We start from the raw sequence: 17751 nt of genomic DNA on the forward strand, positions 1-17751 counted from the left end.
TGTGTATGCATGTGGAAGCCAAAAGTGAATACTGCCTTCCTCTGTTGATTGCCTTTCATCTGTCTGTCTGTCTGTCTGTCAGTGTGAGAGAGAATGTCATGTATGTCAGAATGCTTGCCAGGGCCAGAAGAAGTCACTGGCTCCCTTAAAGCTGGAGTCGTAGGCAGTTGTGAGCTGCTGGGAACTGAGCTTAGGTCCTCTGCGAGAGTAGCAAGTGTTCTTAACCCCAGAGCCCTCTCTCTAGCCCTCCGTCCTTAAATTCTGAGACAGGCTCTCCCAGTGGACCCAGAGATCAGGGACGCAGCTGAACTAGCTGGCTACAGAGTTCCAGAGAACCGCCTGTCTCTATCCCTGCCCTGACCCCAAGCCCCACCCACCAAGTGCTGGCAGGACAGATGTGAGCCCCTACCTCCAGCCTTTTACAAGGGCGCTGGGGATGTGAACTCGGGCCCTCAGTCTTGTTTAGAAATAAGCACTCCTAGGTGGAGACGTTACAGTGTCGTCCATCACAGTGATGCTGACCACTGTCCAAAGGGGTGCTTAATATATTCTTCTTGTCTCGGTATCCTCTCTAGTTTTACACTTGTTCCAGAACAAGGACGTCCACTTACCCATTAAATCACGGTCACCTTATTATACTGCAGCTCCTAAGACACATTAGGCTCTGTCAGTCGCCGAGCTTTAATAGATGCAGTTTGTCATCTGCCTTCTGCTCTCACTTCCAAATTGAGAAAGCGATGAGGGGGTGGTCCAAAGCCCCACAAGCAACCTTGCAACAGCGAGTGAAGGCCTAAGCCCTGTAAGGAAGGTGGGCATCACCTCACTTCCTAGCCCATCTGTTCCACATGCCCCGGGTTATGGACCTGCCAGAATGAAGGATCGTAAGCTGCTTTAATGCAGGGTCTTAACTCTGTTCATCCCGTGAAATGATGATCTTTGAGGGCTGGCCGGCCACGTAGCTCAGTGGATGCAGACACCTGCCAAGTCTGATCACCTGAGTCCTAGGGTCCTACAATGGAAGGAGAGGCAGGAGTACCAGAAGTTGTCCTCTGATCAACATGACCGCATGCATCCCTCTCCCCTCAAAATAAATGTAATGAAATGATGATTTCAGAAAAACAAATGAACAAACCAGGAGTATTTTCTTTCTGTTAATGTTTTCTGCAAAATGTATTTCAAGTGCAAAGAACTTGAGTTGACCTGTGCCTCAGGCAGAAGGGAGTTCGCAACTGCATGAGAGAACAGAACCTATCTGGCTTCAGTGGGGCAAGAACTTTCGATTCCTAATGCTAAGACAACCATCACATGGCAGAGGCCAAGGAACGCTAACTCTATTATTTTGCCAGGACAGATGTTAGGGGCCTGAAGTGACACAGTTAGAACCAGCTTCAAAGCACAGTCAGTGGCATCAGCCAACTGAAACTCCTCACAGCCCCACCCTGGGGACCAGAGGCAGGGTTGTTTTCTGGGCTCTGGTTTTCTCTTTTACACCGTAGTGAAAAGTTAGAGCATTTCTGCATGAGATCCCATAAGGATGACTACAATGCCAGATTGGACTTCCTCAGCTACACTATGTATTTCACCGTCACAGAAGGGAAGCACAACACCCTCTAGACCCCCCTCTGAAGTCAGGGTTCTTGTTTATTAAACCCACAAGAAGGTGAAACTGGGACAGCGGAGCCCTGGCCCGAGCAGGTCTTCCCCAAGTCTTCCTTAACATCACACTTCCAGGTCCCCTGAATTTGTTTTATCACGTACCCCAAGAATATCTACTCCAGTTCCAGAACCCACCCCTTTTCTCATTAAAAGATGGTTTTTCCTTCTCATTTAGGGAAGAAGCGACTTTTCTCTCGCTTACTTGGAGGGGACCTTGCTATTTGGACACATGCTGCAGACGTTTCTTGAAAATGGAGAATCTGTCACCACGCCCAAGTTCGCTCGAGCGTTCAGGAATCTCACTTTTCAAGGTACCGGTCTCATGGGATCAGACAGCAATAAAGACAAAGAAATGCAGGCTTTGGGAGGAGAACGTGGGAGGCCACCAAGACAGGAGTCAGCGGTTTGATGCTTCAATCGCTAAAGACCCTGGAGCTCAACTGAAGGAAAGGTCGTTGCGTAAACTTTGGGGGATGCTGTGATGCATAACCAGACTGCCCCTTATCCTGCTGCTGTGCAGGCTCGTGGGGTGTTGCAGAACGAGCATGGAGGGTGGGAGCCTTGTGCATGAGCGGGTTTTCACAGAGCTTTGCTCAGTAGTATGTGCTGCCTACAAGAGAAATACCTGCGGTTTACTTTTATTTTGTAAACTAGTATATAAAATACATTTCCAGCATTTTCCAAATGAAGTGTGTTTTAGTAGATTCCCCTCTCCAACCAGATCCTCTTGTCTCCTGGCCCCCTAACACGCATGCGTGCACACACACACGTGCACATGAGCACACACCCTGTAACCACTCCCAGTCTCCTTCCTGCTCTTATGTATTAGGTCCATTTTAATTATATATAATATATCCCTTTCCTATGCTAAGCCTTTGTTCCACCACCACCACCACCCCCGCCAACCCCCCAACTTCTAGATTGACACACCCATCCCACAAGTTCCTCTTGAAACTTCTCTCTCCTGTCTCAAATCTCAGGAAGAGGTTATAAAAAGATTTCATTCTAAGACATTAGAGTCTTGCCCTGTAAAACCTTTGCCCAAAGCAAAGTGAGCCTTCTGTTGGCTCCGGGAGGCAGACAACGGTTACTACCTGATCTGAGCGCTGTACCCGTGGCCATGGGCTGAAGAGAGCATGGTTCCTGCTTCCCCAGAGAAGCACAGAGAGACACAGTGACTACCCGGGTGCCCTGAGTTCTGCCAGGCCCTTACAGAGTCAAATCCTCAGTCAGTCAAGTGTCCCAGTGACCATCGTCATGGGCCAGGAGACATGTATTTGTCTTATCTTAGTCATGAATCACTACGGCCCTGAGGAAAAATTTAAATATCTCTGACTCTGATTTAAATTATTTCTCGTCAATAAAATAGAAACAGGTTTTTACGTCCTGGTGTTCTGAAGAGAAGAAAATGGCAAAAGTGCAGGCTCCTTTAACACAAAGTTGGAGTCTGGTAAACATGAAATAAGTGTTAGATTTAATTTTTAAAATTCACACTTACTGGTTTATTCCGGACTGTGCACGCGAGTGAACATTCATGTGCGCAGAGGTCAGAGGGCAGCTTGTGGGAGTTGGTTCTCGCCTTTTATCAGTGGGTTCTGGAGACTGGACTCATCCTTAGGAAGCATCCTCTCTAGCTGAACTGTCTGGGCATCCCAGAAGTCAGCTGTTCCAGTGAACAAGTGAACGGTTTCCACCTAAGCACACATTCTGTATGGTCCGTCTACAGTGCCATTAGTTCACAACTCGGAAGTCGAAAGACGAAGAACTTAAGTATCTCTTTTAGTGTTTTAGCCACCGAATGTTAGTAAAGCGATTTTGTTCTTTGTGCAATGTAGTCTACACTGTGGCCTACACACCGGGCCACTGGTTTAGCTTGCATTCTTGTGTGGTGTGGACAGTTGAGCAAGTCATTAACCTGCCACATGGTAAATGGAAGGAAGAGGATTTTCCTTCTAAGTGAACATTCCCGCATAGATGTTCCCTTCACAAATCACAATTAGTAGGGACAAGAAGCAAGGAAGGGCCTTCTGGTAAGAATATAATAGAGTGATTTGAATCCATCTTAAACTCTTCATTGAGATCCTACAGGTGTCGTGCCTAAAGCAAGTCTCAACATGTTCTTTCTCTCTCTCTCCCCCGCCTTAGGCTTAGAGGGGCCCGTGACTCTGGATGACAGTGGAGACATTGACAACATTATGTGTCTTCTGTATGTGTCTCTGGATACCAGGAAAGTATGTCTGACCCCTGAAAATGTAGGGTGACAAGATGAGGTGGAAGAGGATAGTTAGCTGTAAACAGAGCCACGGTGAAGGAATTAGAGGGGCGGTGTTCAAAGTGTAAGGGCAGACCATGCCCTTGGTCCTCATATGCATATACCCCTTGCGGGAGGATTCCCTCCCTAAGCATGTTAGCGCAGAGAAGCTCTAATCAGAAATCAACTCGCACACATGCAGGAGTCAGACTAGAGGAGTCTTTGAAAGAAAACATGCCAATGGCAAACCTTTCCTGAAGAAAAGCATTTTTACAAACGAAAGGTTTCAAAGAAAGAGCTCTTTCCATCAGCAGGTCCATGAAACATGGGGACTGTGCAGTCTTTCAGGCGCACCCGTGAAAGTGCTGTGACACTGGACTTTCACTCACATTATCTACCTGTGTCCTAGCTAGGGTTTTACTGCTGTGAACAGACACCATAACCAGGGCAACTTTTATAAGGACAACATTTATTTACCTGGGGCTGGCTGACAGGTTCAGAGGTTCAGTCCATTATCATCAAGAGTGGTACATGGTGGCATCCAGGCAGTCATGGTGCAGGAGGAGCTGAGAGTTCCACATCATCTGAAGGCTGATAGCAGAATACTGACTTCCAAGCAGCTAGGATGAGGCTCTTAAAGCCCACATCCACAGTGACACACCTATGCCAACAAGGCCACACCTCCAAATAGTGCCACTGCCTGGGCCAAGCATATTCAAACCATGACATTCCATTCCCTGGCCCCCATAGACTTGTTCAAACACTTGATTCTGTGGGGGGGACCCATATCTAGCCATAGCAGAAAGTACATTTAGTTCAACTTCCAAAGTCCCCATAGTCTATACCAGCATCAACAATGTTAAAAGTCCAGAGTTCAAAGTCTCTTCTGAGATCCATTTAGTCACTTAACTGTAATCCATGAATCAAGACAGGAAGCCACTGGGCAAACTCCAAACTCTGCATCTCCCATCTCCACGTCCCAGGTCAAAGCAGCGTTCAGACCTCCAACTCCTTTTTGATCTTTAATGAATGCAACAAACTTCTTTTCCTGGGCTGGTTCCACTTCCTGTTAGCAGCTTTCCTCTGGAGATATCCTATGGCTCTAGCGTCTCGAAAATCTTGGGGTCTCCAAGGCAACTTTAGTGTTGCAGCTTCTCGTTTCAGTGTCTGCAATCCACATATGACCTTCTGGGCTCCTCCAAAGGGCTGGTGTCACTTCTCCAGCTCTGCTCTCTGTAGCTCTCTAAGCTCAGGTTGATCCACTCCATTGCTGCTGCTGCTCTTGGTGATCATCCCATAGCGCTGACATCGCCAATACACTGGGGTCTTCTGTTGCAACGAGGCTTCACCAATAGCCTCTCAGAGGCTCTCTTCATGGTGCCAAGCCTCATTCCTTTGCATGACCCCTTCAGTCCTGGGCCATCAACTACAACGGAGGCTGCACCTTCACCAATGGCCCCTCACAGCTGCTCTTCATGACCCCTTCATGGCTTCAAAACCAGTACCACCTGGGTGACTCTTACACATTACCAAGTCCAGCTGCAGCAATGAGGTACACCCTTGGCTGTCTCTGGAACACAGCTTCTTTGTGCTCTCAGAAAACACTTCCCAGAAAATTTCACCTCAGCTGGTCTCTTCACAATCACTGCCAGTTTCTTTCTCCAGCTCACCAGCGTCAGCTGTCCCAGTAGCACCCTTCTATTTTTCACCCTAAAGCCAGAGCCACATGGCTGAAGCTGCCGTGTTCTGCTGCTTGCTGGGGCTGGAACATGGCCCCCTTTATTCGACTGCCAGCTTTCTGTTTTCCAACTCCCTCACCACCTAAGCTTGGCTTTCCTAGAACTTGCTCTGTCGATTGACCTTGAGCTCAGAGGTCTGTTTAGCTTTGCTTCTGGAATGAAAGTGTGTACCACCAAGCCTGGATCTAAACTTAGCTGGATGGAATCTTACCCCCAAATCTCTTCATCTGTTTTCTCCTAGAACACAGGATTCCACTCCAGTTCCCTTCCTGGTGCCCCTTTAATACTTGAACCATATAGTTTATATTTTCCCTTGCTAAGCTTGCTATGCTTGTTCAAAACCACATAAGACTTAACCAGAGAACAAAGTCTCATCTGGGCTTTTTTGAGACTTCCTTTGTCAATTCAATTAACTTAAGTCTCTTTACCTTAGACTCAGGTAGACTCTTCAGACAAGGGCAAAAAGCAGTCACGTTCCTCACTAAAATATCACAAAAACAGTCTCTAGGCCACGAACTGAAATTCTTCTCCACTGAACCCTCTTGGGTCAGGTCTGCACAGTTCCAATCACTCTCAGCAACAAAGTCTGTCATATTCTCACTAGGACATCCCATTAAACATCACCTAAAACATTCTACTGCTTTCCAAATCCAAAATCCCTAAATCCACATTGTTCCAGACAAAAGCATGGTCAAGCCTATCACAGCAATGTCCTAGTCCCTGTTGGTAAATGTCTGTCTTAGTTCAGGGTTTTACTGCTGTGAACAGACACTACGACCAAGGCAACTCTTATAAGGACAATATTTAACTGGAGCTGGCTGACAGGTTCAGAGGCTCAGTCCATTATCATCAAGGGAGGAACATGGTGGCATCAAGGCAGGCATGGGGCAGGAGGAGCTGGGAGCTCTACATCTTCATCTGAAGGCTGCTAGTGGAAGACTGGCTTCCAGGCAACTAGGGTGAGGGTCTTAAAGCCACGCCCACAGTGACACACCTATGCCAACAGGGCCACACCTCCAAATAGTGCCACTCCCTGGGCCAAGCATATTCAAACCATGACAACCTGTTCCCTTCATTTCTATGTAAGAGCCTGTGACAGCTGGGTTTATGTCAACTTGACACAAGCTATGCTTATCGTAGAGGAGGGAACCTAGTAGGCAAGCCAGTAGAGCATTTTTTAAAAATAGTGATTAAGGGGGAAGGGCCCAGCCCATTGTGGATGGGACCCCACCCCTGGACATTTTCGTCCAGGTTTCTATAAGAAAACAGGCTGAGAAAGCCACGGAGAACAAGTTAGTAAGCAGCACGCCTCCATGGCCTCTGCCTCAGTTCCTGCCTCCAAGTTCCTGCAGTTTTAGTTCCTGCCCTGACTTCTGTTGGAGTAAAATTAAAATTACGTGTCTTCTTTTACCCTGCACTAGTGCCACATGACATCTGTTAGATCTCTTCATCTCAGTCCCCAAAGCATCTCACCTGCTTGGCTCCATCCCATATCACACTGCCAACGGCTACTCTCTGAGCCTGGCAGCAATCCGTCTACCTATCTAATTCCCAAGGCAGGTTGCCGCCATGCCAGACACACACATCCCATTCCATGGTGGGCCCAGTGTGTCCAGGCACCACACACTTTCTTGAACTCAATTAAATCGCCACATGAAAGAACACACAGCACAACAATCTCTGATCCAATCAATAATATATAATTTGCTCATCTAGATACACAAAATCCTGTACACATCCATCCCTTAAGAATATTCATAACAACCTGTAAGTGTACAGAAAAGAATCTTAACATCCATCTCCATGTTCTTTCAGCTGCTTCTCCCTCTCTCACTCCAGTCTCCTCCCCTCCCTAAAACTTTTCTCCCACCCATCCTTCCTTCTTGTCCAATGACAGGTCTCGTTCTGTCTTGTACCAACCTTTACCTGCATAATGACATCAACCTACAGACTTCCTCTGATGATGGTGAAGCTTAAACTGAATACACCCTTTCCTCCCCTGTTGACTTGGTCACGGTGTGTCGTTGCAGTGGTAGTGGCCCTGACTAAGACAGAGGCCTCAAAACGAGGGGAGTGGGTCTACCCCTCTCACCACATCTCCCACAAGAAGCTTCCTGTCTGGTAAAGAGTTCATGGCTGATCAGCACTGGATTTAAAAGTGCAACAGCTTCCTTTATGCCTTCCAGAGCTGTGTCCATCTAAACCGTGAATACCACTGTTTCAACCAACCAAGTGAGCAATAAACACCTTTTTCCTCCAAGAGGTCAGGTCCTGAAAAATAAGAGGCCACTCAGAAGAAAATAGTATTCATTTGTAAATGTTCGAGTGGACATTAGGGCAAGCTTAAGTCAATATATATATACATATATATATATTACATAATTATATATAATATATTACATAATTAAATAAGTTATAAGATATATATACACACATAAATCTATATATATTTGCATTGCTTTTTGAGAGATACCTGCAATGGCAAATGTAAAAATTACAGAAAAGATGTTCATCCCGAGAAAGTGACACCAGAAGTTGGAGGCAGCACTTCCGAGAATCCACAGTTTTTGTTACTATATTGGGCCTTTAATGAAGTACTATATTTGGGGGCCAGTGAGATGCCTCAATGGGTTAGGGTGCTTGACTCTAAACCAGACAGCCTGAGTTTGATCCCTGAGACTCACATGGTGGACGAAGAGATAAAACTCCTGAAAATAGTTCCCTGACCTCCACATGTGTGCTACACATACCCACCTCCTAAACAGAAAGAAAGAAGAAAGGGAGGGAGGGTGGAGGGAGGGAGGGACAAATGGAAAGAAAGGAAGGAAAGAAGGAAGGAAGGAAGAAAGAGAGAAAGAAAGAAAGAAAGAGAGAGAGAGAGAAAGAAAGAAAGAAAGAAAGAAAGAAAGAAAGAAAGAAAGAAAGAGAGAAAGAAAGAGAGAAAGAAAGAAAGAGAAAGGAAAGGAAATTTTAAAGGGAATATATAGTTGGCATACATGCCCTGGGAAATTCTTAAGTCAAATCCCCTCAATGCTTCAGTTACCAACAGGAACCACACAAAGAGACCCACATTCTCATCCAAAGCAATGAAGCCCCAGCTGCCCTTGGAAGAGAGGCAAAGACATGTGTGAGAGTCCTTTCCTCACCTGCACTACAGCTCTTCACGGAGCACTGTTCCCCACACAGGTCTTCCAAAACATATTTGGTCAAACTTCTCAGCATTGGGCTGCCACCAGCCACAGTACATAGTGTGTGTATCTGGGAGAACCTAGGGAGTAACTCTCGACACATGGGAACTATCAGTATCCTAGTCCATGTTCAGGGTAGGGGGTCAGTGGAGGGTCAGTATGCCACATCCCAGCATACAGGCTAATCTGACCTTTCATCTATGCAATTAGAGGTTCTGTTCTCCAGAGTGACGTTCTCTAAAGGTAAATTTCCTATGGAGAATATTTTGAGGGAGGGATAGTGACTGTAGGAGGGAAGGCGGTCATGTTTCTAACATGTCTCACACAGCATTGTCAACACACATACCTATGGCAGTAACTGAAGGATAGCCTGTAATAATGTTCCCCTTAGCAGATGACTTCAAAGGAAGGCTTTAACCATAGAGGCCTAATTAATAACTGGTAGTGATGTCTCCTATTTGTAACCCCAAAGTTTGGGAAGCCAAGACAGGAGAATTAAGATGTCAAGGTCAAACTGACCTATAATATCGAGATTATGTCCCCAAAGCCACACACACAGTCAGCCTCATCACAAATTGCTCTAAAATGTTCTTATTCTTTTCTTCTGCTTTTTTTATGTCCCCAACACAGTACAAGGTTCTTATGGCGTATGACACCCATAAAAACCAAACGATCCCCGTGGCTACGAGCCCCAACTTCATCTGGAAGAACCACAGACTCCCTAATGACGTCCCTGGGCTGGGTAAGACAATCGTACTGAGTTTTCTTTCCCCCGTATGGTTTCCATGTAGGCTGTAGGCAGTTAGCTTGTTTTTCTTTTCTTCCCATCTTGCCTAGACTTTCTGTATGGTTTCCATGTAGGCTGTAGGCAGTTAGCTTGTTTTTCTTTTCTTCCCATCTTGCCTAGATTTTCTGGGCTTGTGACTGTGGGCTTTAAAAGCCCAGCGAGTTCTGGTTAGACTCACTGACATTTGAACCCTGTTTTGAAGATGGTTTCCATATAAGCGGGACCCCTAGGAAGCAAGGTCAGGAAACAGGCAAAAATTAAATAATCAGAGAAATGTGTACTTCACCCTGCTACTGCAACAGACTCAATAGATTTTTAAGCAAGGAATATCAGGGTGAGAGATAGTTGGCGACCGTGACCCTGAAAGCCTCCTCCGTTCCTTCATGGGACATTTGGTGACAATGATGGGGGACACTCATAGATGAGGTTCTAAAAGCCTTAGCATGGCTTGGCCTTCATGTGTTCGAGATCCAATGAGACTACATAGCATTGACCCTGCCCTTCAGCAGGGAGCTGGGGGTGGGAATCCATGAACCATAAAATCCATGGTATATTCTGTCCACATCTGCCGGCGCTTAATGTAACAATTAGGAGTTCCATATTACTAATCTCTCCTCTTTAAGACAAAGATTAAAACTGGACAGACAGTTATGCTCAAAGAATATGAAAATACCGTTAATGGGGTTCCAGAACATTTTGATGTATTCTTAATTCAGCACCATACAACCAACTGAAATCCATTCTTTCTAAACCTTTTTAAATGGCAGAAAAGTAGCCGTAACCTTAAAGAATGGAGAAACTCACCTCTTTATCTAACATACCCTAACCTTGTAGGAATAAAACTGAGAATAAATACACACAAATTTAATACAAAGATCGTGGAAGGGATTTCCCCCCTTTATGTCTTTTTGAACTTTTAATCTTTTCCCCAATGTCTGTAGTCACTTATCACTTTTCAAAGTTCTAAAAACTCTGAGCTAGAAATACATCCATTCTGGCAGTGTTCTGTGACCAGGAATTGAAGTTGGATCTGCTTTTAAGGGAGCATCCCAGGTCCCGTGGGCTTGCTTGTGTTAACATTGTAACTGTTTCTATGTTTCTTTTAGTCTGTGAATCCCCCCTGGGTGGAAAATGATTGATTTAAAGCAGTCAGGGAGGATCTGGGGGGGAGTGCATCCTACTAAACAAAGAGATGACCCAGAGGTAACTGCGGGATTATAGTTCTTTTTTAGTTTTCCATATATTGTCCCCAGAGCTATCTTCATACAGCTGAGTTTTAAACCAACATTTCCTCAGTCTCTGCCTCTCTGCCTCCATGTCTGTCTCTGTCTCAATCCCTCCTCTTCTCCCTCATTCTCCCCCTCTTCCTCTCTCCCTCTCTCCCTCTCTCCCTCCCTCACTCCCTCCCTCTCTCCCTCTCACCCTCTTCCTCTCTCCCTCTCCCTCCTCCTTTCCCCTCCTTCTCTTCCTCGCCCTCTCTCTATCTCTCTCTCTCTCGCTCTCTCTCTCTCTCTCTCTCTCTCTCTCTCTCTCTCTCCCTCTCTCTCCCTCTCTCCTCTCCCTCCCCCCCTCCCTCCCTCCCTCCCTCCCTCCCTCCCTCCCCTCTCCCCTCCCCCCCCTCCTCTCTCCTTCTCCCCCCCTCCTCCCCCCTCTCTCTCTCCCTCCCTCCCTCTCTCTCCCTCTCCCTCTCTCTCTCTCTCTCCCTCCCTCTCTCCCTCTCCCTCCCTCTCTCCCTCTCCCTCTCTCCCCCTCTCTCCCTCTCTCTGCAGGACTAGTGGGCTAAGTGCTTGCTCAGGACCTGATTTTACACACAAACACATACACACACACGCACGCACACACAGCGCCCACTTCAAAAACACAAAATGAAAGAAAAGGTATGTACCGATGGCCCAGGGAATCCAACCAGTGAGCTTCAGTTGAGTGAGAGACTCTGTCTCAGAAAAAATACAGTGCCAGGTGATGGAGGAAGACAGCCCGTGCTGACCTCTGGCCTGCATGTGGACAGAGAGGGCAGGGAAAGCATTTTTTTTTCTCACAGGCTTCTCCATTTCTCTGCTTATTCTTTTGGGAAGTTTTTAAGCTAAATTCTTGTCGTGACTCTAACTCTCAGGTACATTAGGGCTTTTTTTAAAAAATAAAATAAAATAAATTTCTGTCTCTGTCTGCATCTTCCAGCAAAGTCACACTGTGACAGATTGAGAAAACAGTTCAGCCATATCACTACAGCCTCCAACACTCACCCTGACACTCTACCCACAATACCCCTTCTTCCCTATCACCTCCTTCCAGGGCCTTCCTACTTCAGAGCTCTGTAACTTCATGCCACCTTGTTACCCTTGGTGCTGTGCCTTCTGACTAGAAACTGGGAAGCATCCATTCCCCTCAGGAGTTACCTGAGGGTTGGGGACACAGCACAGAGACTAGTGTGTTTGCCAATAAACGAAAGGATCAGAGTTAGGGTTCCCTGAACCCCAGCTGTGCCGTTGCATCTGTAAGCCTACACTGCTCACATGGGAAGAGGTAAGGCAGAGAGAGACAGGAGACCCTCCAGAGGCCCCCAGGCCACATGTGTCGTCCCCTTGGTCAGTAGGATGGGCTAAGCTGACTGACTGCTCAGGTGGGCATCCATTTCCGGTCTCAGCTTGAGTCCATCTTAAAAATGGCACTGCACTAAAGAGGACAGCCTTCCCCCACAGAGGACGCTGCCTTTGAAGGGACCCTCACAGTAGGTGGTGTTTCCCTGTGGACCCAGCATTAAGCAGAGACCACATCCAAACACCAATTTCCAAACACAAAGAGATCCTTTATTAAACAAGGCAAAGAGATGGGGGAGCTGAATCCAAATCCGACAGAAGCCGCATCAAGTAGCTTTGTAGGCGTTAATTTCAAGAGGGAAAGGGGAGAGATCTGGGTTAGAATGAGCTAGACTGGGTCAGCAGGTTCTGACTGACCATGTTAATCAGGGTAGCTAAACAATAAATGTTGATTGCTGGACCTTGATGCTTTGATAGTCAGGCCTTGGTGTTCAGCCTCAGGAATGAGCCCGGCATAGGGAAGTAGCCAAATAATGGACCTGACTTTGGTGGCTAGCTTTAGGAATGTAATCTAACAGATTAGGGCAGTGGGGATGGGGCAGGAGGACAAGACCGGCTGCCACCATGTTTGCTCTGTTAGAGCCTTCAGCCTCCAGTAGCAGAACCTCCAGACAGGCTCTCAAAACTTAGCTGGATCTCACCTCTCTTCAGCCTTTCTCAGCCTCTCAAGAAATGATCAGTCTGGCTCTTAACCTATGTGACCCCTACACTAGACTACCCTGTCTTTTACACCACATACTGTACAAGTGTGGGGTCTAATAGTCACTCATATCTGTTGCTGAAACATGGTGCACTGGAACAGTTAAATACATAAGTAAATAACTATACATACATATGCATATATGTATGACATATTTATATATAAAATATCAGCATACTGTGGACCCAGCACTAGCACTGTTGATTCAGATTAAAGCAGCACATCGTCCAGGGTAGCGAAGCCAAAGACATTTGCTTTGATTCTACAACTAAAAGCTTCCTCCTCTAGCAAAGCAGCACATGTAACGAGTTCCCTCCAGCCCGTATAGTCTATGTGAAGCCTGAAGAATGCATTAACCGGGATAGCCACTAGAGGGCAGTAGAAGGTTTGCCTTAGAAGTAGCGTGACCCCGACTTAACCAAGAAGCACAATGAAAATGTGGGTTGAGTTTAAAGCAACTGCATTTAACCAATGGCTCCCATCTGTAATTACAGCATTTGGAATACTGAAGGGGGAATATTACCATGAGTTGAGGTGATTCTCGGCCACAAAATGAGTTCCAGGCCAGCCCGAACTACCAAGTATAACTGTGTCTCAACAGCAGTGAACCTATTTCATTTAAATAGTATGTTTAAATATCTAATTATGGTCATTATGTCTAGCACAGGGAGGTGCTCGTTATGTAAATAGATAGGGACTGAAATGACCTGAGTTATTCAAACTCATGCTCTGGCGTAGGGGTGTATGACTCCACACTGTGGGGTTATATTATTTTCTACAGACTTGCTCTTTATCTAGGGGTAGGGGTGTGTTGTGGTAGAGATGTGTTACTGTGGCAGTTATGGTGGAAATGCGGTCACAGTGAGGTACCAGATCCATCAAAAGAAATGTGGTCATGACGGCCTCGTGACGGTCATGACATGACGTCATGCCGGCGTGAGGCCTGAGGGGAGAGCACTTTGCTGCCTAGATGAGAGGAGAAATGCCACTTAGAAACCAGGTGATGAGCAACCCCAGGGCAAAGCTTGCAAAGCAGCCCTCATGGAAATGTGCTACAGTTTTATCACATGCTAAGCTTCTGTTTGGGGTGGAGCAGGGGCAGGGCGGGGCAGGGCGGGGCGGGGTGAGGGACGAGGGGCAACAGAGGGGGTTAGGGGTTCAGGGAGGAAGAAGGAAGAGAGAGAAAATGAGAATTTTTTAGAATGCAACATGATTAAACAAAAACATTAGAAACTTATCACACGATAAGTTTATGGTAGAAGGGGTTCTTAATATATTTTAATATTTGGGCATTTTTTTTCCTTGTCTCAGTAAAATAAGGAGGGCCAAACTTTTATTCAAAACTTTCAGCCATTTAAAATCAATAATTTACTCATGGTGGGTGCAGGCTGGTTGGTAGAGAACAGGGCTGTGCCATCAAGGATTTTGTGTGTCCTCGTGCTATATTACAGACTTGGGTGGGGTGGGGTGGGGTGGAATGGACCTTTAATGGAAAAATCTGTTACTCCTTTCTTGGAGTAACTTCATTAATTACTTAGAAGTGATCTCCAGTCTTTGTTTTTTAAACACTTTTCCTGTTTGAGCTCTCTCTCTCTCTCTCTCTCTCTCTCTCTCTCTCTCTCTGCTATAAGAAAAACCATGCCTCCTTTACCATATTCCCATTGCCTCCAGCTTCTTACACATTTTGCCTGTCACTTTGAGTCCTTTCATGGAACCCACTTACTCCGGCCAGGTGGGGAAGCTCTGTGGCACATGTGAGCCAAGACGAACCTGTGAAGGTTTATAGCTGTGGCTTCTCACACTGAACTTGTCCCTTACATCCTTGATGTCCCTCCAGTGCTTCTTCAGATTATATTCCCATTTCCCTGAATTCCACTTATTCTTCTGAAAATCTGTCAACTTAAGACATCTACTCAAAGTACACACACACACACACACACAGAGAGAGAGAGAGAGAGAGAGAGAGAGAGAGAGAGAGAGAGAGAGAGAGAGAGATCCGCTCACTCTAACACAACCAGGCTATTGTCTTCTGTTGATAATTGAAATCTTGGAAAGGAATAGTATGCAGCCCTGAGGTTTGATACTGTAATTTTGGCTTTTTTTTTTTAAACATATGTGTCCTGCATTTAAAAATAGCCATCTCTTTCTTTATGCATAAAACCTCTTTATCCACACAGGTCTAGGGAATGTTAGATAGGCTTATATCCCTTCAAACTGTGTGTTGGAAACCACTTAACGTTCCTATGACAGCAGCGGCTTGGGTTACAAATAAGGAGCTACGAGCTGCTGTGCCTATAATTCTAGCACACAGGGGGATTGTAAGTTTTAGGCAACCCTGAGCTACCTAGTAAGAAAAAAGAGAAGAGGAGGGGAGAGTAGGGGAGGGGGGAGGGGAGGGGAGTGGAAGGGAGGGGAGTGGAGGGGAGGGGAGGAGAGAAGAGAAGAGAGGCTACTACAAGCATTGCTGAAAGGAATCCATTTTTCCTGGACACACACAACAGCTTCCGTCAGAACCTAGAGAGGCTGAATGCATATTACCAATGAAAGATTAATTAAAAAGATATTTCTCAGAAGGTCTCTTCCCTCTCTGTCCTCAGATTCCATTCCGCCAGGAGAAACTCTGGGATTCTTCATGCTGCGGTCCTGCTAATGCATGCCCCTTCCTTCTCTGCACAGGCCCTCAAATCCTGATGATTGCCGTCTTCACGCTCACGGGGATTGTGGTCGTTCTGCTGCTGATCGCCCTCCTTGTGCTCAGGTACGTCCGTCCCACAGGCTTTCCCTCCAGGTGGGGAAGGGAGAAGGGAACAAGTCTGGCGTCCGTTGGCAATGCTTGATGAAAAAGGCCTTCTACTTCAAAAGCCTGGCCAAAGGCAGAAGCAATATGTGCAGATCAGACCTGGCATTAAGGCACATGGCTAGCAATTGAAGCTCTGAGCTCTGCCTGTGTGAGTCTGTGTGCTCAGGCTAATTCTTCTGAGTGTTGGAAAGACCTCTGGAGTGTGCCTTGTGTTGCTAGCCACAGTGTCTAACCAGCTATCTTCAGAGATCTACTGGTGCATCGTGAGAGATTGCAGAATCATCCTACAGTATAGCGTAGAGTCTAGAGGAAGCTTAGAAACCTTCCATACCACCAGATGTGGTGACCCCATGCCTGCAATCCCAGACTGAGGTGAGAGAGTGTGAGTTTGAGGCCAGCTTGCACTACACGGTAACTCTGTCTCAAACGTACAAACAAAACCAATCACAACAAGGAAATCACCTGTCCCAAGTGTGCAGAGCACGAGGGAAGGGCAGCAGACTCAACCTAGCAGGTAGCAAGTAGGAAGAGCCAAGAATTCCATCCCGATGAGCGCCAAAGCCTTGGGTTTCCTGCCTGACTCAGGCAAAGCATGTGCTGACTGGAGACATAGGACTTATCAAATACTGGTTGGTTCTATAAGCGTCCCAGCTTCTGCCTGTGCACACTAAACACAGAACATTCTTCCTTGGTGTGCTATCGGGGTGTCCCAAGTCAAGTGACAATTATTTGTTGTGTGCCACACCCTTTGGTAAGAGTGTTACCAGGCTTTCTCATAATGTCAGGGCCTGGTCCATAGCGCGTTTTCTCTGGCGAGGGCGTAGACTGGATTGTTTACTCTGACGGCAGGGTTCACATCCTAAAGCTGTGTTTCTCAGAATCCAGGGGACTGTCTACAGCATGAGCACATAATCTCTCAGAAATCACGGCTGGATGGGTTGATGGACTTTTTGCGGGGGCTGTAGGAGAGAGCTCTGGTTGTCTCTAGGCTTGGAGGCAGAGGTGGGGATTCCTAATGGCCAGCCTTGATAAGGAGACTGGATAGGAAAGATGAGGTGTGTTCGGTTTTCTAGTCCAACTACCAGTGCATGAGAAATAGGGATTGACTTATGATGTTCCCTAGGGTAGAGTGAACGATGCCCTGTTGAGCCCCATAAGTCTCCAGGGCCACAGATAATCCCAGCCTGGCAGCCTCTAATGCCTTGGTATTCATCCCTCCTGCCTCTGTTTAGGGTCACAAAAGGTGGTCAAGGGTATGCTATTCCACACGTATTCAATAAAGGAAAACTAAACTGTACTAATACAGTAGAAGGACACAGCCCTCTCTGTGCAGAGCTTTAAGAGTTAAGGTCCTGCGTGTGACAAACAAGCTTCAAGATTTAGAAGAAATGAGCACAAGGTGGCCTTACAGGAGGAGTTCTGAGATGAGAGCAAGACAAAAGCCATAGAAGAAAAATGAGTCACTAGGTCAGGATAAAATTAAAACTTCCCATTCAACAACTGTAAGGAGGCAGTGACACAGGAACACTATTTGCTATACAGAGGGAGATAGGGTTTGTTTTCATAATTCATAAACAAATTCATGTAAGGGGTTGGGGAGATGGCTCAGTGGGCAGCTGCAATTGTGCAAGTTTGAGGCACTGAGGTCCAGATTGGTAGAACCTGGGAGAAACCAGGGACGGTTGTGCGCGTCTGCAGTCCCCGCATTCTTACCTAGACGGGAGACATGGGAAGTGCCAAATACTCACAGGCCATCCAACCTGGAGAGCACAGCAGAGCACGCTCCTGCCTCAGACAAGTGGAGGGTGGGGATCAGGAGCCAAGGTGGCCTTCTGATCTCCAGAAACACTCTGGGGTGTGCGAATGCACACGAGACTCGCCACACTTTCACACGCGCGCGAGCGCACACTTGGACATACAGACATTCAACACATACGCTCACACACACAATACACACACACTCTCATACACACAGAGATTCAAATCCATGTAATATAATAAAAATGATGTAGTAATAAAGCTGAGAAAATCAT

The 17751-nt window shown here is 46.5% G+C and overlaps 1 protein-coding gene across 1 annotated transcript in view; it reads left to right on the forward strand.

The window, feature by feature from the left end:
- Window positions 1-17751, forward strand: part of Gucy2c (guanylate cyclase 2C) — a 77988-nt gene that overhangs the window by 21450 nt on the left and 38787 nt on the right. The window contains exons 8-11 of the mRNA XM_032905518.1: window positions 1832-1967; window positions 3802-3887; window positions 9465-9576; window positions 15595-15676. Coding sequence (XP_032761409.1) covers window positions 1832-1967; window positions 3802-3887; window positions 9465-9576; window positions 15595-15676 — 416 coding nt within the window. The remainder of the gene's footprint in view (window positions 1-1831; window positions 1968-3801; window positions 3888-9464; window positions 9577-15594; window positions 15677-17751) is intronic.

Source organism: Rattus rattus, chromosome 6 (assembly GCF_011064425.1).
Source record: "Rattus rattus isolate New Zealand chromosome 6, Rrattus_CSIRO_v1, whole genome shotgun sequence".
Lineage (NCBI taxonomy): Eukaryota > Metazoa > Chordata > Mammalia > Rodentia > Muridae > Rattus > Rattus rattus.